The following is a 25,854-nucleotide window of genomic DNA, read 5'->3' on the forward strand; positions in this document are numbered from 1 at the left end:
TAGCAGCGGTGAGTTTGAGAACGCTCACCACTCCAGCTCAACGGCCGGACTTCACATGGCGTATTATGGTTCATAACTCATAATGGAGACCTCTGGGAATATAAACACCCTAAAAAAAAAAAAAGGAGTTGGTTGCTTTGCCCTGGGAGGAAGTGTTATTACTTTTGCTGAGTCATGAATAATGGATAAAGTTGCTGTATAATCCCCGGGTGATAACTACCCCCGATCAGTGTGGTGGAGGAAAAGGCTGAAACTAGAAGCGGAAAACAAAAAAGAAAGATGACCTCCTTTTTACGGGATGATAAGGACGATGCAGCGGCAGCCGTCGCCTCCTGATGACCCCAAACCTTCCCTCCAACAAGCTCTGACATAACCACCTCTTTACACGGCCATTTTTTTTTTTTTTTGGTCTGGAAATCCATCCACCTTGACAAAGTGTGTGGCAGCATGCAGGGGTCCGGCTAGAGATGTGGAGGATTGCTATAGCAACAGCAACAATGGGATGTTTTATGTCGGCTGCAAAATCAGCCCACTGCATAGATGGATATCGGTAACATCTCCGAGGTAAGTGATTGTATTACAGCGGCTGACGGGACTAAAGCACATCTATTTCAGAGGAAGGTTCTTCGGAATGTGTTAGAGAGCTGAATAAAAAAGCAGATCCAGGAGCATTAGCAGCTACAGAGCAACTGCTCCCCCACATGACAGCAGGCGGTACTACACGTCTGCTGTCTCCAAGCTCGCCCCCCCCTGAAGAGCTGCTCGCGGTCTCAGAGGACACACCTACGCATCAGATGTAATTCAGCGTGCTCACACACTCTACACCGCAAGCCCCCTCAGACACACTCAGAGGAGCCGCTAACCTGCACAAACACTCCCCCGCACAGACAAATGTATGCATGTTACTCATGTCCACAGCAGCACTAAAAAAAAAAAGAAAAAAGAAAAGACAAAAGCAGCCTATTGTCTGGCCATCCTTGAAGGATGAAGCAGCAGCAGCCATTCTCAGCTCTGTGGCTGGCTGAATGGATGTTGATACCGCGGCCTGCAGCTGTGTTCGAAAAAGCTTTTCAAGCTAAAATGAATGTTGAGACAATATCCATATACACTGAAAAACATGTCCAAGTAAAGGAGTCAGGTTGACTTATATTGTGTCCTGCAATTAGATTGACTTAGAATCAGCCAGTCTGGAGAGAATTTATAGATTTAAGTGTCAAACTAGGCAGCGCTGATCAAATATGAATCAATATTCTGTTACTGTAATGCCTATTTCTCTCCTTCTCAGAATCATCTTTTACGGTTTAGCTGTAAAATGAGAACGTTTGTGGCCCGGCAGCCGTGTTGAGATCAGTTGAGGAAATACCACCGCTGCTTTGACAACTGACCTCGCCCCAAACATGAGCGCACGCTTGTGCGCACACAGCCGTTCCAGACAATTGCGAAGCAGACAATTGCCGTCCCACCATGGAAAGGCTCACCATGCAACTCCCATCCTGCAAACCAGCCTCAGATCACCACATTTAAACTAGCTTCAGATCACCAAATTTAAACCAGCCTCAGATCACCACATTTAAACCAGCCTCAGATCACCACATTTAAACCAGCCTCAGATCAGCACCACGGACAGCAGCCAGAGCGCCAAATTTAAACCAGCCTCAGATCACCAAATTTAAACCAGCCTCAGATCACCACATTTAAACCAGCCTCAGATCAGCACCACGGACAGCAGCCAGAGCGCCAAATTTAAACCAGCCTCAGATCACCAAATTTAAACCAGCCTCAGATCACCAAATTTAAACCAGCCTCAGATCACCACATTTAAACCAGCTTCAGATCAGCACCACGGACAGCAGCCAGAGCGCCAAATTTAAACCAGCCTCAGATCACCAAATTTAAACCAGCCTCAGATCACCAAATTTAAACCAGCCTCAGATCACCACATTTAAACCAGCCTCAGATCACCACATTTAAACCAGCCTCAGATCACCACATTTAAACCAGCCTCAGATCACCAAATTTAAACCAGCCTCAGATCACCACATTTAAACCAGCTTCAGATCAGCACCACGGACAGCAGCCAGAGCGCCAAATTTAAACCAGCCTCAGATCACCAAATTTAAACCAGCCTCAGATCACCAAATTTAAACCAGCCTCAGATCACCACATTTAAACCAGCCTCAGATCAGCACCACGGACAGCAGCCAGAGCGCCAAATTTAAACCAGCCTCAGATCAGCACCATGGACAGCAGCCAGAGCGCCAAATTTAAACCAGCCTCAGATCACCAAATTTAAACCAGCCTCGGATCAACACCTCGGACAGCAGCCAGAGCGTCAAATTTAAACCAGCCTCAGATCACCAAATTTGAACCAGCCTCAGATCAGCACCACGGACAGCAGCCGGTGCGTCAAATTTAAACCAGCCTCAGATCACCAAATTTGAACCAGCCTCAGATCAGCACCACGGACAGCAGCCAGAGCGTTAATTTAACCGCGTGCCCTGAACTCAGCAGCCAAATGTTCTTAAAGACACAGATTGCAGTAGGTGCACATTTACCAACATATGAGACGTAAGTATTACAGTGCTATAGATTTAAATCCCTGATCCCACTCCATAACAACAAAAAGAAACCAGTACTCACCCAGTAGAAGTTATCCTACAGGTCTTGCAGCGCAATGTTGCGCGTCGTTTTGAGCTGAACTTTTGTCAGACGCTCAGCTGTTTCTATTTATTCATGGCGCTCGCGTTGAAATCACATAAATAGACGAGGAGCGGCTGATTGGTGAAGCTGAAATGAGGAGTTATCCATATGATACCTCCTCATTGTTGTCTATATTGTGTGTCATTTCCAGTAAATAGCACAATATTAAACGTGTTTTCTGTTTAAAAAGTACAAGCGTATGAAGATAAGTGGTTACGTCTCCAGTCTGATGTCGAGCTCACAGCTGATAGGTCGATAAGACAAAATGTTATTTCCGTCAGTCAACCCATGTGAATGTTTTCTGATCAGTCACCTTGAACTTTTCTTGCAAAAGCACATCTTCGATATCTTTTCCCCTCCGTGTCCCTTCTGGGGCTCCGTAAGAAATTGTTTTGCATTGAATCTGAATCTTTTTTTTACCACTATAACAACTTGATGCTTCTTCCACCTGTGTCTCTGAAAGAGGACATTCATTATTCAAGCCCAGCTGCAGAGTATTTCTATTCTTTCGTATAATGTTTCTCAGGTCTACGGAGCTGTTATAGTCAAAAGTTTTCTCAGAGAGTACTTTATGACATAGTCCCACTGGGTTCTGCAGTCCTGGCTGAGGTCTGGAGTACAAATAAACTACTCCAGCTCTGCTTGGTGTGCAGCAAGATGTAACTTCCGTTGCAGTATTTCTACCTCTAGTGAATAGACAATAGTAAAATCAATTATTCCTGATTTCGTGGTCTCTTTTTTTGGCCTCGTCTCAGCTCTTACAAATCCATACAGTCCTTATTACACCGAGGAGTTTTGCTCGCTGACACCTCTCCGAGCTGTGAAGCTAAGCAACACCGTGTTGACATTTTTATTACGAAGTTTAAACACAACGAGGTGACAGCTAATTACGGAGCAAATTGCCCTCCGCAGACTCAGAATCTATCTGTGGTGATAACAAACAAGGATCTAAGGTCAGAGTGGAGGAAAAACTCTGCTATACATTGTTATGAACGCCGCTGACACACGCCCACACTGCTTTCTGCTGTGTAGAAATGGTAGTATATGAACCGCCAGAGTAAAAAAAAAAAAAAATCATGTCAAGCCAAATGTCATTTTTTTAAAGAAAACTACAATGCTGAGCGGCGGCTTGACTTTTACGGAATAGTGGCCTAACCTTTTCAGGTCAGATCCACGGGGGAATAGAAATAAGTGAGAGAAAGGGCATCTGCATTCTGCTCGGTGTGCCAGAGAGAGGCTTGCTCTGCTCTGACGGAGCAATGTCAAAACTCAGCGATGACTCTTCCTGACTCCTCGTCCAGAAATACACTCATTAAATAAGACTTAAAAACAAGAGAGCTCTACGCTAGCACTTGACTTCTGGTACAAAATATTTAGTCACACTGATTGCTGAGGGTGCAGCGGCACCATGCAAGCTGCCTGTTGAAAGGAAATTAAGAGGCAACACATTTGTATAAAACAGGACTATTAGGGCCACGTTGAGGAAAAAAAAAAGTCTGAAATTTCGAGAATAAAGGCATAATATTACGAGAATAAAGTCATAAGTTTAAGAGAAAAAAGTCATAGTATTATGAGAATAAAGTCATAATATTATAAAGTAGTAATTTTACGTGTTATTTTCTTTTTTTTGTCGTAAAGTTATGACTTTATTCTCGTTATATTACCACTTTTTCACATAAAGTTATGACTTTATTCTAATAATATTACAACTTTTTTCTCATAAAGTTATGACTTTATTCTAATAATATTACAACTTTTTTCTCATAAAGTTATGACTTTATTCTCGTTATATATTACAACTTTATTCTCGTAATATTACGACTTTTTTCTCGTAAAGTTATGACTTTATTCTTGTAATATTACGACTTTTTTCACTTCAATTTATGAATTTATTCTCATAATATTCCAACTTTTTTTCACGTAAAGTTATGGCTTTATTCTCGTAGTATTACCGCTTTTTCACGTAAAGTGATGACTTTATGACTCTTTCTTCCTGTTTCTTCTCTTCTCTTTCTGTCTCCTCTCTTTTGATTTCTGATCTTTCTTCCCGTCTTGTCTCTTCTCTTCTCTTCTTGTTTCTTCCCATCTTTAATGCAACTGCCTCCATTACTAATGCAATAACTACTAGTTAGTATAGAGTGCTGCAGGAATGAGTCCTAAAACCCGTAAATTAGTTAGCATTTTAGCACTTTGGTTCCCTCGTCTGGAAGTCAATGGGTTTTTATTTAGATGCCTGAAATATGGTTAAGAGATTTTAACGTTTTGTTCTACGACATAAAACACATTTTATGCACATACACAATTTTGAAGCCTTTACGTTTCTTAAAAAAAGGCGGTTTCCAATAATCCAAAACCCAATGGAATAATCCCATTGGCTTTTTGTCGAGGGCGATGCTAAAATCCATATACAACATAACATAACTAAAATATATCCTCTGTATTTTACCAGCAAATGTTCAGAAGAACAAATGTAACGTGGGAGCACTGTAAACTGAGAATAACAAACATTACATTTATATTTCAAGTGAATACGCATCACCATGTATACTGAGAATTGTAAGCAGTACCGGTATGACTGAATATTTATATTTCTGGAAAATTAAACTTTTATGTCAACAAATCCTTTAAGATGACACATAGTCAGTGTTTCCCCTACAGAGGAGAAAACTGCATTCCTCTGTAAACCAGTTAATGAGAATCTTTGAAGCTGTTGCCTCAGGGGGTCCCTCACCCATGGGTTGGTGGAAAGCATTAATTGGTTAATATCCTATTTTCTATTAAAGGCCAATATGATCTGATCTCTATAGTCTAGAGCCACTATTTATTTCCCAGTAGAGACAACGATGCAACATCATCCTGTAGGCCAAAGCTACTGCAGGTCACTTTGGGAATCCACCAAAAGGCAGATATAGTGTGATGATAATATTATTTATCTTTATGTTAGTCAGCCACTGTACACCTTTGGAAGTAATTAGTTTCAGGTGTCACAAACCAAAAACTGAGCAGCGCTGCCTCTGAAACTCATCCCGCAGTGTAAATGAAATATATACAAGTTTGAGCAACTCAGTGTGAACTTTTGTAAGTTCCTAAATAATAAGAGGCAGAGACTGAGGCGGTGCCAGGGGAGGCTGCCAGGGGTCGTCGTACATCACAGACTCTGAATCAGTTTTGGAGGCAGCAGTATTAGTGCAGTTTAAAAAGAGAAAACACGGTGAGTTCACGCTAAATTCAATCATTTGTTATTATGAAGTACTAAGTGAAGGACAGGTTTATACCTGCACAGCCCTTTTAAAACATGAAACAATGTCCCGTCCCTGGCTCCATCTCTCTGTTTAACTGTCCTTGTCTGCTACATAAATGTCCTATAATGGTGTGAAGTTGACACTCTCCTCTCGTTTGTAGCCAACATGAATAAGAACACATAAAAGTGCTCCGACTCAATGTGCAGTTCCATGAAAACTAAGCACATTCACATTTTTTTTTCGTAATGGTCAGCATGAAATCAATTTGTATGTGTAGGGAGGAGGTTGCCTAAGCCTAACCAAGTCGATGTATTCCTAAACCTAACTGAGTAGTTTTGTTGCCTAAACCTAACCAAGTCGATCTATTCCTAAACCTAACTAAGAGGTTTTGTTACCCAAGCCTAACCAAGTCGATGTATTCCTAAACCTAACTGAGTAGTTTTGTTGCCTAAGCCTAACCAAGTCGATCTATTCCTAAACCTAACTAAGAGGTTTTGTTACCCAAGCCTAACCAAGTCGATGTATTCCTAAACCTAACTGAGTAGTTTTGTTGCCTAAACCTAACCAAGTCAATCTATTCCTAAACCTAACTAAGAGGTTTTGTTGCCCAAGCCTAACCAAGTCGATCTATTCCTAAACCTAATTGAGTAGTTTTGTTGCCTAAACCTAACAAAGTCAATCTATTCCTAAACCTAACTAAGTAGTTTTGTTGTAAGTTACATTAGTGACGTTGGTGACGTTGGTGACGTTGGTGACGTTGGTGACGTTGGTGACGTTGGTGACGTTGGTGACATTGGTGACGTGTTTTCTGTAGTTGTGTTACAATGTTTCCGTACGTGTTTTACTTAGTTTACTTATTCTAAGCCCAACCATGACGTTTCCCCTTACCCTAACTAAGTGGTTTTCTTGCCCTAACTGCGGACGTTTGCGTGACGTACAAATGACGCGAAAAGGCTAAAATGTGTACTCGTGACACGCGGCGTGTCCGTGTGATGTCGTGGTAAATACGCCTTCCCGTGAGACCGGGGTTGACTGAAATAGATGAGTATTCATGTCTTCATTTTGAATACATAATGACACTTTATTCCACATGGCAGTGCACTTAAATGGACTGTTTGTAGGAATCAGAAATGTCTTGCTGACAGCGACACCTGCGGCCGTTAAGTCAACGAAGGTCAGCGTCGGGCTCGCGCTTGTGCTCGCTCTACATAGACATGAACAAGCATCGCTCAAAACAGTGAGGCGACACCCGTCAGCTAAAAGCACAATATCACTCTATATTTCAGCTGCTTGGCAGTAATGTTAGCTGACCAGACGAAGGTCTCTCCATGAATCAATGCTGACCCTAGTGTTGGCCTTTCCTTTTAATACGTAGACTAGACATCTTAAAGGATTTTGTTTATGCCGAGGCTCAATGACAAAAAAAAAGATAAGATAAAACATGATCTCCAGAGGGGAGATTCATGTAGGTAGGAAACAGGTAAAGAGCTTCTTAAAACGCTGTTGATCATAATAAGAAAGCTTCTCCTTCCTTTTGGCTCACCAAAATCTATGAGGTAACATTATATTGACCTTTACTTTTGTTGAACATTATAAGACCAGCTAGACCTTTTATCCAGTGTGGGTGTTTCTTATGAGGCTTCTTTAAAAACTACAGGTGCAATATGAGGAAATATTTTCAAAGAATGTATTTAAAGCATCCATTCCAAGGTTAATGGGTGTGTTATTACACTCAGCAAGCGTTTCAAGGTATTTACAGTGGAGCAAAGATCTCAGACTCCCTAAAACTGTTATAAGAAGACATAAAACAGGCATGTGCTGAGCAGTTCTCACCTCCTTCTGTAGAGCGCTACGGTTGAGGGCGGTGCAACCTCCATACCAACTGGTATGCACCACCTGTAGAGGTTTCAGAGTTATCCTGGAGTCCATGTTTGAACCTCCTCAGCCTGCAGAGGAAGAAGAGCTGCTGCAACCCTTTCTTTGTAGCATCTGTTCAACTCACTGTGGATTCCATACCGCAGCTCCGTTGTCTCATCAGTGACTCACACCGACACCGAGGGTGTTGCAGAAGACTGAATGTAACTGTGTTTTTACTCAGTTCCTCAGCAGGACTGACACATAAAACATATAGTGTAACACAGAGGGGAGAGTAGAGGAGAATTATTGGTCGCTGACACGGACTCCTGATCCTCAGTTGCTGTGGTACATGCCCCCATCCCAGCTGTCTCAAAGCTTTATAATCCTTCAGTCCTACAGTACAGTACATGATCTCTATGCTCTACGTGACTCCTTTTCTCTTTTCCAAATGCACACGCATTCTTGAATCGATCTTTCGGAGGTTGTAGCGTTGTGGTTGTGCCTCTGTTTTAAAGCTAGAGTGAAGATCCTGGTATGATATCAAAAAATGTCTGAAAATGTCCTAAAAAATTCTAGAAAATGTCCAAAAAATGTATGAAAAAAAGTCTAAAAAATGTCTGAAAATGTCAAAAAAAAATATCTGAAAAAAAGTCTAAAAAATGTTTGAAAATGTCAGAAAAATGTCTGAAAAAAAGTTTAGAAAATGTCAAAAAAAAGTCTGAAAAAAGTCTTGAAAATGTCAGAAAAATCTCAGAAAAAAGTCTGAAAAATGTCCGAAAAAAGGTTTTAAAAAAAGTCCAGAAAATATCCAAAAGACAAGCAGAAGAAAATTCAGATACTGATACTCATATGAAACTAAAAAAAACAAATGAATCCATCGGTACCAACAATGTCATACTAGCTTGTCGCGAAGGAGGTTAAATAACGCTCCAAATTTACGCTAAATTTTGGCGAGGAAAAACTGGCATGGCCATTTTCAAAAGGGGTCTTTTGACCTCTGACCTCAAGATATGTGACTGAAAATGGGTTCTATGGGTACCCACGAGTCTCCCCTTTACAGACATGCCCACTTTATGATAATCACATGCAGTTTGGGGGCAAGTCATAGTCAAGTCAGCACACTGACTTGTATGCCATGTTATGATTTGAGCATATTTTTTATGCTAAATGCATTCCCTTTGAGGGTTTTGGGTAATATTAGTCAATGTCTTGTGTTGTTAATTGATTTCCAATAATAAATATATACATACATTTACATAAAGCAGCATATTTGCCCACTCCTATGTTGATAAGAGTATTAAATACATGACAAATCTCCCTTTTAAGGTACATTTTGAACAGATAAAAAGATATTTCCATGCATATAGACTGATGATACATACTTAAGAATGAATTACATTATTAAAATGAATGCATGCATTCCAATAGGCTCTACAAGCTCTCTAATGTAATGAAATGTAATGAAATGTAATGTACTCTTTGTGTTTAAGTCCTCTTCCTGCAGCTAATTATGCAGGCTTCCCCTGCTCAGCATTTCCAGGCCGGCTGCGATCAATGAAATTATCCGAACGCCCCACTTTGACCAGGAGGCCTAAACACAACAGAGCTAATGTCAGTCTGCTGCTGCTGCGTCTCTGGGTATTGATCATTCTATACGCACGGCGCTCTGAGGGGACCCGCTACTTGCTCTCATGCAGGGATCCAGCATTGGAATTGAAAACAGAGAATGCCTCGCGGCCTCCTTGTTTATAATCAGTTTGTATGTTGTTCAAATTAGTCAGGACATGGCATCTGTCTCCTTAGAGACCCGCCTGCCCCGCAGCATACAACCATGAAATGTTGTTATGTGTGCTGTAATGCAGGGAGGGGGAAGGATTCCCAGTCCAACAGGAGCTGTGTGTTTGGAGACAACACGTGTCTTGACTCTTATTTTAAATAAGATTCAAACGACAGCAGCATGCTGACAGAAAACACAGCCGTTGTTAACAATCTCACCTGTAAGCGAGGCAATCTTCAAGATGACAGGGCTGGGAGATTTTTTTTGGAGATAAACCTCTCATCCCTGAAATGACTATTGGATTTCAGGGATCAACATGTTTGTGAGAATATTTGTGAGGCAAATCCTACATCATGTAAACATAATGTATGAATACAAAAACAATATTGGTCCCAATGAAAGATTGTTTGTGGTTAAAGGTTCCCTTAAAGGTCCCATATCATGCTCATTGTCAGGTTCATACTTGTATTTTGTGTTATACTAGAACATGTTTACATGCTGTAATGTGAAAAAAAAAACTTTATTCTCCTCATACTGTCTGCCTGAATATACCTGTATTCACCCTCTGTCTGAAACGCTCCGTTTTAGTGCATTTCAACGGAATTGCAACGGAATTGCGTTGCTAGGCAACAGTTTTGGTCCATGTTTACTTCCTGTCAGCTGATGTCATTCACATACACCGCAACCGGAAATAAACTGGGACACATTTAGAATGTTTACGTTTAAAACCGTGTAATGGTCTAAATATTGTATATTTGTGACATCACAAATGGACAGAAATCCTGACGGTTTGTTTCAAACGCACAATTTCTGAATATGGGCTGTGCGTACTACTACGTATATTGAACATTTCAATACTTTCACAGTATATATAGTCACCAGACAGTGACAATGCAAAGATGTGATTAGTTGCATTATAGGAAATGTAGGATTCTGTGTTTTTGGAGCTTGAGTCGTTGATAATCTCATTACTGGGTGGTGTGGTAAGAAAGTAAGATCTGGGATTGGTATATTGATCAATATTGGTGGATTTTACACGGATCCAAGGTCAGCCTTTATGCTCTCTCTCTCTGCCAGTGTTGCACTCGTGCTTTCCAAGATGCCAAAACAGAAGGGCAGGAGTGAAGTGAAAAACAGAAATAGCTTGTACATCTAGCTTGAGTTTAGTCATTGATTAGATTTGTAAGAGGAGCCCGGAGGCTGCGCTGTAGTGGAATGTATAACGTCGTGGAACAAAGAGCAAGATGAGAATATGTTTCTGGGCTAATAATGATACAAAAAGCCCTGGTGTCTTTGCCTTCCAATTCAGAGAGATGGATTTTCAGCTTTATTTTTGGATCAAAAATGATAAATATTTAATCAGTCTGAAAAAAAAAAAAAACACAGTATGAGGACACAGCCTTGTAACTAGCTTCAAGGCAAGTAGCAATAATTCATGACCATTTCTATTTGATGTTTATAATTTTATCAGCGACGTTCTGTGACTGTTCCGCGGGACTATCACAGCATGAATACAAGTTCTCATCCCTGATGAGAAGTGAGCTGACAAACCTGGACTCTCAGAGAAACAATGTTTCCTGTCCTCGGTGGTTTAATTTGACCTTCCAGAAGAGACAGTTCACCCAATGTTCAGCTTTCCCATTCTGGTACTAACATGTGACCTGTATCCCAACCTGATCTCATAGAAAGGTATATGAATAGCACAAGTCTTTAAGGACATTCCACCTATCATGATAACGCATTTTAGACTTTTTGCGTGTCATTTAACGCCACGTTGTTACTGTGAAACGGTTGCAGTTATGTTTAGGCAATAAAACCACTTAGTTAAGTTAAAGGTCCCATATTGTAAAAAGTGACATTTTCATGTCTTTTATATTATAAAGCAGGTTTAAGTTCTATATAAATACCGTGAAAGTATCGAAACGCTTAATCCACAGAGAAATACACACAGTATTCAGAAACTGAGCGTTTGAAACAAGCCGTCAGGATTTCTGTCCATTTGTGATGTCACAAATCTACAATATTTAGGCCATTTTACAGTTTTAAACGTAAACATTCTAAATGGGTCCCAGTTTGTTTCCTGTTGCAGTGGATGTAAATAACATCAGATAACAGGAAGTAAACATGGACCCAAGCTGTTGCCTAGCAACGCAATTCTGTTGCAATTCCATTAAAATGTACTAAAATGGAGCGTTTCAGACAGAGGGTGAATACAGGTATATTCAGACAGACAGTATGAGGAAAATAAAGTTTTTTTTAAACATTAAAGAATGTATACATGTTCTAGTAGAAACATAAAATAAAAATATGAACCTGAAAATTAGCATGATATGGGACCTTTAAGGAAAAGTGTCAGGGTTTGGCTTATAAGAAGTATGTAAATTAAATACAATACATAAGACAATTATGGAAAACACATCACAAACGTCAGTTCAAAATAACTCAACAAAACTTTGGTACACACCGGTTTTCTGGTTGAAAGTCCTGTGTATGTTGGACCCATCCACCTAACTTCTTATTCTACGTCACTAGCTCCGAGCTTAGCATATTCACGTGGATACGTTTGCATTGAAGTCAGTACAGACTATATGGCATGAAATGACACGCCAAAAGCAAGAACGGCGTTGTTATTGCACGTAAATTGCCTTACGAATTCATACAGATACAGGTCAAAGCATCTCTAGATAAGTATAACCATAGATGTTGGTGATCAGAGAGGTAGTGTAGCTCACATTGAGGCGTATAAACCAGCCACAGGCTGTATATTGGTCATTTACTGAAGGTCCAAATGGAAGCTGAGATGTGGGACGCTGCAGTCTTGTTCTGTTGTTGGATGTGAAGTTGTCCAATTACAGCAAGGTCCCAAAACTTTTAGCCTTTTTCTTTCAAGTACACTTGTCCCATTGCAGGGAAGCGATTGAGTTTCGACTGGTCCCTAAATGTGATACAGAACACAGTTTTTTCTTTTCCTCCCCCTTGCCCGAGCATCCGTTCTAAGAATCACAATTACATTTTTTTCCCTCCTTCCTCCTCCTGAAGGATATCCAATTCTCCCTTTCCTTAAATAGTTTGTCCTCCATTTTCCTCAGGAGACACAGTAAGATTTCAAAAAATTGCCCGAGACGACGGGCTGCTGCTCGTTCCCTGTGATCGATGCAATTGTGCCTTTTTTTTTTTTGCACATCTGCTGCCTCTGAATGTCCTCACACAGGCCCGTCACTTTAGCCTCAACTCGGATGTAATTCAATCAAGGCTGCTTGTTGTGTATTTGTGGAAGGAAAAGCAACTCTCTTTGTTGTCTGTCAGTAGCTGGTCTTTAATTAGTCTCACAGGATCTGCTGGCTCTGATACCGGGCCCCACATTATGATGATTCATGTTCCAATGAGGTGAGTAATCCTCGTCTCCTCGCTCTCTGTATGCAGATCTGCAGTGATATGACAGGTACATGTTGACACTGCGGTGATGTGATTGTCCTAATGGCCTCTCAGCGAGTCGTCACCTCTCCCCTCTCATCTGTCACATCCAGTCTGTTTCGTGTTTTCTGTCCTCTGCCGCCTCTCTGCTCAGCTTTCAATTTCACTCTGATTTCTCTCCTGCCTTGGCTCCCCGCATTTCGCTTTTTTCGATCTACAGGAACTATTTGATCTTTTAACAGATTTACTTTATCTGTATGACCTTGCGATGTCTTTCCAAGTTGTGTGGATGGAGGAGGCGGAGAGGAGAGAGGGGAGGGGGGGATTGCTTTCTCCTCGATCGGCCCGTAAAAATAGCCTTTAGGACTTTTATCAGCTGGCCTGAGCCCTGAGAAGTATAATTACCCCCCCACCCCTGTTTCCAGGCAAACACAGAAACACACTCCTCGCACTGGATGGGACTCAGATAATGTTCCCTTCAGCATTTTTTCCGAAAGTGCCTCTTAATTATAACTTTGCTCTGGATAATGAGTCTGATATCTGAAATTGGACTTTTTCATTTCTTTTATCCGTGAATTTCATGGACTCTGGGCTGAGAGTGTGTCCCACACTTTGTGCTCTCTCTCTCTCTCTCTCACAGCTAAGCTTCATCGCCGCAGGCTTCCCGCTGAATAACTAGCAGATCCTTTATCTGGGGGAATAATTAAATCACAGCTCAATGCTAAAGCATCATGACTTTGACCTCTGCTGGTACTTGAACAATGTTTGGAAGGAGCCGGTTGCTCTGGTACATGTGTCTCTATCCTTGGGCGTTTGTTTTGGGTCTATTGAAAACCTCTTGTATTTCTTCCATTGAGTCTATAAAATGCTCCACTTAAAGGGGTCTGATATCACACTATAAGTGTGTTGAGGTTGTCTGGAGCTCCTTCATTAAAGGAATAAAAACGTTAGTATAACAATGACTTGACCTCAGCTCGTCTCCAACTGCCGCTGTGAGTAATACCGTCGTCTTTATGAGGCCATTTTCAGATCTAGTCTCGGAGCTACGGAGGGCGCTGACTGTCCTGACATCTTCCTTCATCACCACGAACACACACACTGGAGGTTATTTTGACTCAATCCTACACACACCGTCCTGCTGCCACAAATACTCAGCTCTACTGTCTCCACTCGGACGACAATACATCTACACCTAATGTTGTTTGCTGGTGGAAGAGAGCTGCTCGCGATCATAGATATATAGACGCTTGCGACCGACACAACACGGTTTAAGCTTTGCTAGATGCAACGAAAATCCGCCATTGGAAATAATGTGTTTCAGAGCGCAGTGGTGCCGTTGTGTCTTAAAAGGACCTTCAATGAGTGAGAGAAGGAGAGAGAAATGGAGAGAACTAAGAGAAAGAAATACTCCATCAGGGCCAAAAAAATGAATGACTGAATAGAAACTGATGAATATTAGTTTATACCAGAGATTCACACAAGTTCACACCAGAGGGGCGAATTTATTCATTTTTCTTTCCTTAGAATAAAAGTAAAATTAAAAGTTGGCCTATTTAACATAAAACTACTGTTGCAGTGTAGTTATTATTTTGCTAATTTCATTCTTTAAAAGTCCCCAGATCCTCCCTATTTTTGAGGTTTCAAGGTTGGCAAATATGACAATAGTCGTGTTCGTTGTTTGTGTTCATAATGATCATTTTGGGGGAGTGTATTTGGAGAGAGGCCTGAAGGGACGGACTGTCAGTGTTGATGACTTGGTGACTTTCTCTCTAGATTTAGGGACTTTTGGAGCTGCTGGCTGCTTTCACTGGGTTTTTGGAAAGGGTTTTTAGGTTGGATAAGTTTTAAAACCTGCCTTACTGTCACTTTTTTCTCCAGTGTTACCCACCTAACCTTTTTAACAGTATAGAAAGTGGTTGAAATGAGCTTCACCTTGCCCAGCTGCAACATTAAAACACTGCTTACACAATAATGCATCAATAACCGGTACCGGGTTCGGCTGATGTTAAAATGCCTTTAAAAATTTCATAAAATGCCGTGGTGGTCTTTTTTTTCCGAATTGTTTCTACAAGACGAGGCCTTAACGCGACTCAAACAACACTCCAATATTGTTTGCATACCGGCGATATTTGCACGATCTGTTTATATTGTGTTTATATCTTGATTGCAATACTTACAAGGGATTGTTTATATTTGTATATTGGGAAAATTTCAATTATTTAATTCTTATTTAATTCTTATTTTCGTCTAATGTTTCCATTATTCTATTGTTATTTTTTACTGCTTATTTGCACCAACGAACCAAAGCAAATTCCCAGTGCATACCTGATACACCTGGCAATAAATAAAGAGTCTGATTCTGATTCTTCTGATATGTCCAAACAATGTTTGTTTGGCAATGATTTCAATATTTTTACTTTATAATATTTTTGACCATGTTTATATTAAATGTACACACTTGACTTTAGATTATTTTTTGTTATCTTATTTACATAGTTATTGATCTTATTTGTTATTATCTACTTGATCATATTTCATTATTATAACAAATCTACTCCATTTTGGAGTTAAAATTATACAATTTAGTTGTTTTTTTATTGATTTTCTACTGTGCAAAATGGTAGAATGTGATGATGCACAGGGTAAATGTCATGGCCATAGGCTCCATTGTGTGCACATAGCCTCCTGTTGTGGATATCAGTAGTATTTTAGAGCCAGATTCCCTTTCAAGAGGTAGAAAACACATTTGGCACACTTTGGGTATCCAAGTGTGCCAAATGGAGAGTCCTCCTGGTCCTATCCTGACTAAAACCTTTGTAGAATCTATGTGCTTTGTGTTATTTATATCTGCTTTGGCACAGTTGTAGTCAAGGAGTTGCTGAATGAATTCAGTGGCATCTCTGTTGTGGCATCACTGCTATAATGGTGTTATCCACTGTCTAATGTAGAAAACACTTTAGGCGAGGATAAAAATGTATTTTTTTCCTTTGGTTCATCACAATTTACTCAGACATAGTAACAGTCACAATGTTCCTGACACTGTGGATGAATTCTCTGAGGTCTTACCTATCCTTAGAGACCAAGATCATGCATATAGACCTGGTAGTTGTGGAGCTATTCTGGATTTATTTTGGGTACGTCTGTCTAGGCGAAGCACACCTTCCAGCACCCTATAGGGCTTAAGAGGTTAATAGTTTTAGAGCATCATTATGAATGCAGTTCCTTTTTAGTACTTCAGTTCATAAACTCAACATCAAGGAGTTAATCACGTCCTGACTCATTCCTTCCAGACACTGAGACATTTCCTGCCGCCTCAAAATTATCAACCACATCTCTGTTAATCCTTCACCAAACAAAATGCATTATCCTCCCTCCATTATTCCAGCAGCCCACTGACACCATCGCCTCCTCTGACGGGAGTTCAGCTCTGCTTCTTCTCCACAGTGTGGAACCCACCTAATCCACTTTAGTCTATACATGATCACAAGCAACACTAAAGGAGCGAGACATTTTTTTTTGCTGATGTTGCCAGGAAAAGCAGGGCGAGAGCAGAGAGAGAAATTCCAGTGGTGGAGGGTCCATGGGAAATAAATGCTGACTGAAGTGGTTGCAGAGGAAGAATCGCACTCCGGGGACACTGCTTTAGGCGGGAAAACGACAAAGTAGAGCTAATAATAAAAGTGCACTCTGGTTTATTATTTGTGTTATTATATGACCGACTATCTGGGGGTTGCTGCTTTGTATTTAGGATGTTCGGGATCTTCATCATCGCACATACAGAGATGCTTATTCTCTGTTTTAGCAGCAGCTGTGGATGCGAGCTGTGTGTTTTGTTTCAACAGACCTTGAGTCTTACCTTGTACTGAAGCTGCCGGCATCACACAGTTAATTGGACTCCTGTTGTTTCTGTGTAGTTGTCAGGCAGCTGGAGCTTCTCAACAAGTTGTAATGTAACGATATAACAATTAAACCTCACGGATCTGATCCGTCAGACTGAGTCATTCCTCACATGTACAAAATGACACGTCAACGTGTCTCTGCTGTGGCTTAATAAGCCAGTAAAATCAGTTTGGTACTATATTACAGAATTACAATGCAATACATGTCAACAGCATGAGGAGATGTTATTTATCTGTAAACTACAACAACAACAAAAATGCTTGCATGGCATTTCCTTACATGCTCCAGAGAGAAGCAACATTATGGAATATAAAACTACATCTCAGAGATAAATATTGTTCTTTTTTACTGCTCTGTGTTTATTTAATCACTTTTAAGCAGCAGTAGGCAGATTATTCTATCTTCAACGAGATCATTTCTGATGTATTATTATAGATTAAACCACCCTGTGGCAGCTGCCAATTCTCTGGTGCTTGCTGTTGTTTCCCTTTTCCCTGGTGTTTTTTTGGTTGAGTTGCTGAGTGATTAGAGGGTTATTCAGTTCACCTGTTGCGCAGGGTGTGGGGACTGGCTCTTAAATGATAGTTGAGAGCAGCTTGGTGCATTCTCCTCTTGGCCAATCAGGGTGTAACGACGCCCTTTCTGTAGAGCTTAAAAGAGGAGGGAAACTGCACACCCAGTGTCATTCTGATCTCTCCTTCACTCAATGCAACATGTGTTATCAGCTTTACCAGAAACTCTGGTCTGTTTTGGGCCCTTTTGGGATTCTGTGATCTTTGTGTTTTGTTTGTTGAGAGTGTTGACTCTCCTAGTTGGGGAAATAAGTTAAGTGCCAACCAATTGGGTTACCTACACTGGGACGTTTAGGTACTATTTGTGCAACGATCTGGCTTGCCTTACAATAGCCTAACGCCTGCAGGCTGTATTTTTGTATTCTATTCATTTGTTGATTTTCAATGAAACCCTTTATACCCATTTCTTTTAGTGTATTTTATTTGGGAAAACTTTAAAGGAGGATAAAAGGAAAAACACAAACCAATATTTCAGTTTCCTTAATTGTTTGTTAATATAGAGGCATTTGTTCAATATTGAAGAGGCATTTGTTCATTATTATTATTAAGAAGGCATTTTATTTTATATTATTATGTGGATGGGAACTGTTTTTCAGTCTTCTGACTGAACAACTAAAGTCTGGGGAACTCAGTACCGCCACAACCCTGTAGTATATAAAGTAATTAGAATACGCTCCACCTTTACCAGCTGCAACATTAAAGTGATGAACACATTAATGCATCAATAATTATAATCCAATAATATAATATAGTAGGCTATATATTATTCTGAAATGGGCCATTACGCTTAAACAGTACTTTTAGTACTTTAAGTCTATCTTCATGCTAATACTTTAGTACTTCAGTAAGATTTTAAATACAGGACTTTTAGCCTACTTGGAACAGAATATTTATTTATGTAGCTTTTTTATATTGTGTATGTTCCCTGTTCATTTTATTTGTTGTAGAATTTATAATATATTTTATATTATTTTTATACTGTTAAATATTTTTTGCAGAATTGTATGCGAATATATTGTATAGAACTCTTGAAATAAAGTATTAAAAAAATATATGTATATATATGAATATATATATATACATATTAAAAAAAGTACAGTTATTCCTTAAAGATGCGGATGTTTTATTTTGAAAATCATGAGCGGAAACAGACCGTGTTGTTACTGTATCCGGTTCCGTCTTAACTCCGGTGCAGCAGCCAGTAGTGTCGTAATGTTGTTTAGCCGCTGTGGTTCACATGGAGCTTCTGTGGCTAACTGTTAGCAGTGAATGAAAACGAGTGAGAAGGAGTACACGCTAAAGGGTCCGACTGTAAACACGGTAGGTCCTCTTCTTCTTTTCTTCAACTATTCGTACTATTAGTAGCAGTGTGTTATCTGAATGAGCAGCAGAAGAAGAGACACATGGTGACTTTACAAGCCAGCCTTCAGTTCTACTATTGGGCAGCAAATATCACATGTATTTCCTATTGGATGGATGAACTGAAGTAACAGCTGTTCCTGACTGGCTGACACTAGAGAGAGACTCTTGTAAGAACACCTTATTACTCTCCTTATTATGATCTAGCCTGCCATAATCACAGCCTATTACTAAATACACTTCTTTTTTTTATTATTAATTAATAATTAATATTTTTTATTGTGTTATAAAGTGATTACAAAACAAGTGAAGACATGTGCAGGGACATATATAAAAAAATACCAAAATATATTATACAGAGGAAGACAAAGAACAAAGTAGAAAAACAACAAAAGGGGATAAAAGCAGGTTGAAGAATGTGTGTGTGATGTGGATAATGGGTGTGTGTTGGGCATTGATATACTAAATATACTTCTAACCCAGTTGTTATTCATTCTTTAAAAAAATGGAAACAATTCAGACAATCCTTCGAGATCTGTAAATGTTCAATACTTACTCCCATTGTAAAAATAACCATGCATTCCTACCATCTTTGACGGATGCCGCAGCGTCATGTCTTCAAGTATACTCAATCAATGACATCACATCATCCAGAAAAGGGAAAGATAGGTGACATATATTCCTTATTAATGAGAGAAAATATGACAAGTCTTCTTGCCTATATCTTTATTGAATTTAAAAAGAAAATTAAAGTGTAATGGATTCTATGTGACTGATGATTGGGTGCCATCGTGTCTTGTTCAGGTTGCTGAGGATGACGGTGCTGAACTTGTCCTTCGCTGCATGTGGTTTCATGGGGATCTACCAGCTGGGTGCTGTGGGGGCCTTCCTCCGCCACGGGGACAAGCTGCTGGGCTCCCTCAGGGCCTGTGCGGGGGCCTCGGCCGGGGCCCTGGTGGCCGCCGTACTCATCACGGCACCTCACAAGTTAGAGGTAGTGTTGACCTCCTCACATAGTCCTGTTCATTACAGTTTACAGACAGTATGTCTACACTCATCACACCTTTTACAGATGTTGTTTGCTTCAACAATATGTCAATTTTAAGCTCTCTTTAAGATCTCTTTTTGCACGACATAAAAGTGTGAAAACATAATAAAAAAGATGTGTAAAATAAGCCTCCTCATATATGAAACATATGCCAACTATTTAGAAAATGTATGAATCATGAGCATATTCAAATAATAAGGATACTATATTATATATTAGATACTATTGTCACTGCTTGCATCACTTATGGTCTATATCACCAAGAAGTTAAAAAAAACAACATTATTTTTACTTTTATCTGTTCTAAATGAACCTTAAAGGGAGATTTGTCAAGTATTTAATTCTCTTATCAACGTGGGAGTGGACAAATGTGCTGCTTTATGCAAATGTATGTATATATTTATCATTGGAAATCAATAAACAACACAAAACAATGACAGATATTGTCCAGAAACCCTCACAGGTACTGCATTTAGCATAAAACAATATGCTCCAATCATTACATGGCAAACTGCAGCCCAACAGGCAACAACAGCTGTCAGAGTGTCAGTGTGCTGACTTGACTATGACTTGCCCCAAACTGCATGTGATTATCATAAAGTGGGCATGTCTGTAAAGGGGAGACTCGTGGGTACCCATAGAACCCATTTACATTCACATATCTGGAGGTCAGAGGTCAAGGGACCCTCAGGGGTCTTTGAGGGGTTTCCAGAGGTCCCAGATTAAAATAGGAGTAGAAATTTGAATATCATTTAGAAGAATACAGTGAAATCAGAACAGTTTCTAGCGTAACTTGTACGTTTCACTGTCGCCATCATATTCCCTCCTCTGTAGAAGCTGACAGGTTTGCGAGTGTTGAATTAAAGACGTTGTCAGGATGAAGTGCTGTTCTCAGATACACCGCCATCAAAGATTTGACATCCCAGCAGAGAGAACTGTCAATCCTCTTAATATTTAACGCTCACCCGCTCTTAAAAAATGTCTAAAGTAACATCCAAAGATCATAATGTTTGGAGAATACACGGGTAACTTCATCTGGATTTTAAATAGAGATATCTGTGGGCTGAGTCAAGGGCCACTGGACTTTCTTTAGATAAGTAAATTGACAGAACTGATTTCGAGGAGTGATGTGTGATTGTGGATCTAGTGATGGATTATAACAGGATGAGGTATGATGTCATCACCGTGTTTGTTCCAGGACTGTAAGGAGTTCACGTACAGGTTCGCCGACAGCGTGAGACAACAGCGGTTCGGAGCCGTCACGCCGGGATACGACTTCATGCTCGAACTGCGGTAACTACACATCACGGCTGACGTCCGTGTTACATCACAACTGTTGCAAAGTGATCTGATTCGTATGAGGGGGTGTCGTGAAAAATCACGGCACAATATTGCCTGACGTTAAAACACTGTGTCCCATCAAATTGAAAACACGATGCTACACATCAAGCCTTGTAGAAGGACTAAAAAGTTTGGAAACAACTATTCTAACATATCCAGAAAAAACTACGGTTGTATTGTTTGTTTGTACGTTAGTAGTGGGAGAAGGAGAAAGACAATGGAGAGGAAAAAAAGGAGACAAAGAGATAGTTTTCCTGCTGTTAATGCAGGAAATGCAAGCTGTAGTGGTAATATGGTCATAAAAACGGGAGTAAAGTAGAGCCACAAAGCAGATGGGAGGACATTTAACTGAGCTTTAGGGTTACATAGAAAACAACTCCAGTCATATACCGGTCGGTGTGTGTGTGTCGCCCTTCAGTCTAACCATCTTTATCTTCATGAGCACGTTTTGAAGTAGACATCTGTATAAGTCAGGTTAGTTTTTTGAGGATTTTTGCACTAAAAAACTGAACAAAAAGAAGGAATTAAAGTCCATGTTGTGAGCTGACTCTATTGTTCCAGCCTTCATTAGTACGCGTCAGTGCTTCTGTATATGTTCGACAGTGATGATTACATGTTGCTGTAGGAAGCTGTGTGTTTATGACGCCCTGTGGGGGTATTATCATTAAAAGCTTCTGTGTGTCTGTGTGTGTGGATCCTCTCCAGGGAGGGGATAGAGGAGATTCTGCCCAGCGAGGCTCACAGCCTGGCCGCCGACCGCCTCCACGTCTCAATCACACACTCCAGAAGTGGCAAGAACCACCTGGTATCCAGGTTCAGCTCCAGGGAGGAGCTCATAAAGGTACACACTCTCTAAAACACCTTTACAGTACATAAATGTTTATGATTATCATAGTTTCACGTGACTGCGTGGTCAAAGAGTGTAAACTTCCTGATGAAAATCACCCTCATTTGGAACTCTTCCCAGGCTCTACTGGCCAGCAGCTTCGTGCCCGTCTATGCTGGACTCAGACCGGTGGAGTTAAGAGGACAGGTAATGGTCTCTTTCACAATTATCCATCAATCCTGACGACAACTAATAAACCTGGTGCAGACACAATATCAGGCGTTCTACCGTGTCAATTTGAAGAAATTCCAAAGTAAAAGTCCTATGTTTGGACATTTAAAAATGCTTTTATAAAATTTGAGATTCTGTAAAAACTGTCAGCGATTGAAATATTGTAATCGCATATAAATATATCCATCCAAACGAGTTTTTATGATGTTTTCGGGTCGTCCATTCTCATGATATCTCAGAAAACACCTGGAGGGAATTTCTTCAAATTTGGCACAAACATCAAGAAAGAACTGATTCGATTTTGGTGCTCAAAGGTCACCAACTCATGAATTCATATGACAATTTCACACAAATGTCAAATAAGATAAAAACGATGAGCTCCCCTTCTTCTATCTGCTATCTGTTTAACGAGAGCACTGTCGCTGCATCCTGTGCTCATTGGCGCCAAACCAAGATGAATGGGATTGGTTTAAAGCGGGGCTGTCAATCGATTACACTATTTCATCACGATTAATCGCCGACTGCATGTGATTATCATAAAGTGACCGACTCTGGTTTTGTTTTCTCAGAAATGGATTGACGGAGGGTTCACCGACAGCCTGCCGATCCTGCCCGTGGGACGAACCATCACCGTGTCTCCCTTTGCCGGACTGCAGGATGTGTGTCCTGTCCACAGGGGACGCTTCAACACTCGACTCCGACTGGCCAACATGGACGTAATGGTGAGCACTGGATCATTATTTTGGCTTCACTTTTGGGACAGCGGGAGGAAGTGGAGACGTGTCGTCCATCTTTCTATACAGTCTAAGACCCAAACCAACAATGTCCATCTCTCAATACTTTCTAACTGCCCCGTCTGTGGCTCCAGAGTTTCTTAAAGCAGCTGTAGTTTTGAATCAAACGGGACTCAAACAGGAGGAAATGAGGCATTTGTCGGGGACTATTTTCATCGGCGGAGCGATCCACATTTGTGCTCTAGTAGTGTCTGGCAGCAAGACTGTGTACGACGTGTAAAGGATAAATCTGGTCTGTATTTTCTCCTCTCAAGAAACCCTGTGTTTCAGATCCAAACTGACAACGACTGCGGTATTGTGCGTGTGTGCATCCAGTATCTTATTAAATACTGTCAATCCAGAACACACTGTGGCAGTAAGTAGCTCCAACACAGACAGTTGACAGTTCTGTGGGTTATCCATAGTAACGGGGAAAACAAGGGCTTCTTCGGAAATCTCATAACTATTCACTACATTCTCAATATGTGTACTATTGTTCAACAGACTTTTGTATGAATATCGGACGCACAGAGTAGTAATTTATCACTGAGAGCCCTAAATACTGTATGCCACTTTTTAGTGAGAACAACGTCTCGCATTTACAGTTTCCTTTTTATTCCCTCAGTTCTCCGTGGAGAACATCAAACGTCTGAACCGGGCTCTGTTCCCTCCATCCAACAGCAGCATGCAGTCTCTATGTGAAGACGGCTTCAGTGATGCCGTGAGCTTCCTGAAGAGAGAGGCCTGGATGAGCTGATGGAAAAGAACTGACTCTTAACAATCATGAAGCCAAATAGCATTTCTGTATTTATTCCCTGTGGGATTTCAGTTGTTCTTCAATACATTTTTTTTTAAACTCAAGACTGTTTCCTGTGTAGGTTTGTGAAATCATTAAGATTTCTCCATCATCAAGGCCTCAGAGTGTGTGTGTGTGTCATTGTGAGCTTCACACACACACACTCTGGGCCTTTTCTTCTGCTCTATGTGACAGCAGCTGAACATGATGAAAAGCTCTCATGTGAACACGGGACTCTTCATCAATTTTCCAAGGAGGCGTTTAATTTCCCCCTCGCTTGAAGCAGTGAGGGTAGGAAGAAAAAAAGAAAATATTGGATATCGCAGCACTTCACAGGAAGTCCAACGCCGGCGTCATGGATGTCGAAGAGCTCCCCCTCGGGACGCCGGGATGGGAGCGTCGGCTTTGAAGTGCCGGACGTCTCCCGCCGGGTTTTTTCTCTCCGCGTGAGCAGGTTCTCCATCAGCTTTTTCAGCCTGTTGAACTGGTGATAGAGAAGCTTGCTGCTCCTCCCTCAGGACACAGTCACATGACGTACGGAGGCCGCTGCTTCACCGAGGAGGGCTTTATGAGGAATCAGGCAAATTGATTATGTTGTACAAATCTACACAGTTCTGCCCAAAAGGCACCAATTGGAACACTAAATAAGACCTTTTCTTTAATTCACTGCAACATATCAGGATGATTTAGGTCTAAATACCCAGTTTAGACAGTCCTGTGGCGTGTACTGTGCTTCCAAAACAGACTAAAAGAATATGATGGCAAAGATGATGATAATAAAGTCTAGTGAAGCTGACGGCGCTTAGATTCTACGGAGAGGTTTGTAAGCGAGATAAATCCTCCCCTGTAAGTAATAAACCGACTATGGATCAGCATCACCTCGTACAACCCCACTTTAAAAAAGGTTCAGATCAGAACTATCCCTTTTAACAGATTCATCTCCATGGCAACTGAACAAAACTCCACGTTCTTGTACGGTTGCCAGTGTCTGAAACTCACATTTCAGATGATATTTGACTGATGCCGCGAAGCATCACGAACATACGTAATTAACATATGAAAGGAAACGTCTAAAATAGCTTTCGTATGTAAACCGAGAAGACGACGCACGCAGATGCACCCGGCGGTGTTTCCCCCACCGGTCTTATGTAAGCCCACCTGCTGGTTCTGGTAATGAGGCTCAATTAAGGCTTCCCTTAAATAACAGTTTCCAGCCGGGCTGAGAGAGATTCCCCAGCTCATGCTTTTTTCTTTATACGTTTCAGCTCGTCTTGTTGGAAAATTCCCCCTCAGTAATGAAGCTCTGAAGGGGCCTGCTGTCTGGAAACAGGCCAGCTTAAAGTAGCCCGTCTTCTTCCTGTAATGACTTCACCGTGCGGCAACATGCACACACACCTGCCATATGGTTCTACTCTGATACGCATGTTGAAATGCACTGTCAAACACTGTCTTCATAGTGTAAATGAATGAAGTCCACAGAGGCTCTCTCTCTCTCTCTCAGGTCTGGTCTGTATGCAAGTCACAAGCATTGTTGTGCTTCTGCCCACGTCTAAACTCATTTTGGGGAATGTGATTGCGGCCTGTAAACCACATTACCGCAGAAGAGGTTCCTGCTGAGCCGCGGAGCTGCTGGGAGATCCATCCTTTACTGGAGCTAATAAACAAATAGACCAACAAGCTCCCGTGCTGCAGGAACAATCCTTTGTTTCCTGAGGGCCCCGTTGACAAAATGAGGTTTACTCCGAAAGCAAAAAAAACAATTATATAATAGCTACTTAATGATTAGGTATGTACAGTATATGCAGGGCTTACTGGTCTGACCTCAACCCATCACATTTCACCTCAATCTCTCATCACGCTGCTGTTGAGACTTTAAACCACCGATGACTCACACTCCACATGTTCATCAGAAGCAGCTGTCTAATGAGGTCATGGGGAATCCGGATCACATCCATCCACATCTCCATCACCTCCACCAGTATTCCAGCTCATGCTGTGACTTCCCATTATGAAGTTAA

At 40.9% G+C, this 25,854-nt stretch overlaps 1 protein-coding gene across 3 annotated transcripts; it reads left to right on the forward strand.

Annotated features, from left to right (window-relative positions):
- The first annotated feature begins 18,627 nt into the window (after positions 1–18,627).
- pnpla4 (patatin-like phospholipase domain containing 4) lies at positions 18,628–23,901 on the forward strand. Of its 3 annotated transcripts, none has more exons than XM_037762320.1 (7): positions 18,628–18,782; positions 19,626–19,815; positions 21,068–21,162; positions 21,916–22,051; positions 22,178–22,243; positions 22,837–22,989; positions 23,666–23,901. In XM_037762320.1, exons 2-7 carry the CDS (start codon positions 19,636–19,638, stop codon positions 23,795–23,797), a joined length of 762 nt encoding a protein of 253 aa, XP_037618248.1. In that variant the 5' UTR covers positions 18,628–18,782; positions 19,626–19,635; the 3' UTR covers positions 23,798–23,901. The 3 variants fall into 3 exon arrangements, with proteins under 3 accessions (XP_037618248.1, XP_037618250.1, XP_037618249.1); XM_037762322.1 differs by having other exon boundaries at positions 23,646–23,882; XM_037762321.1 differs by lacking the exon at positions 18,628–18,782 and adding an exon at positions 18,854–18,991.
- Positions 23,902–25,854: the final 1,953 nt, after the last annotated feature.

The sequence above is a fragment of the Sebastes umbrosus genome, chromosome 24 (assembly GCF_015220745.1).
Source record: "Sebastes umbrosus isolate fSebUmb1 chromosome 24, fSebUmb1.pri, whole genome shotgun sequence".
NCBI lineage: Eukaryota > Metazoa > Chordata > Actinopteri > Perciformes > Sebastidae > Sebastes > Sebastes umbrosus.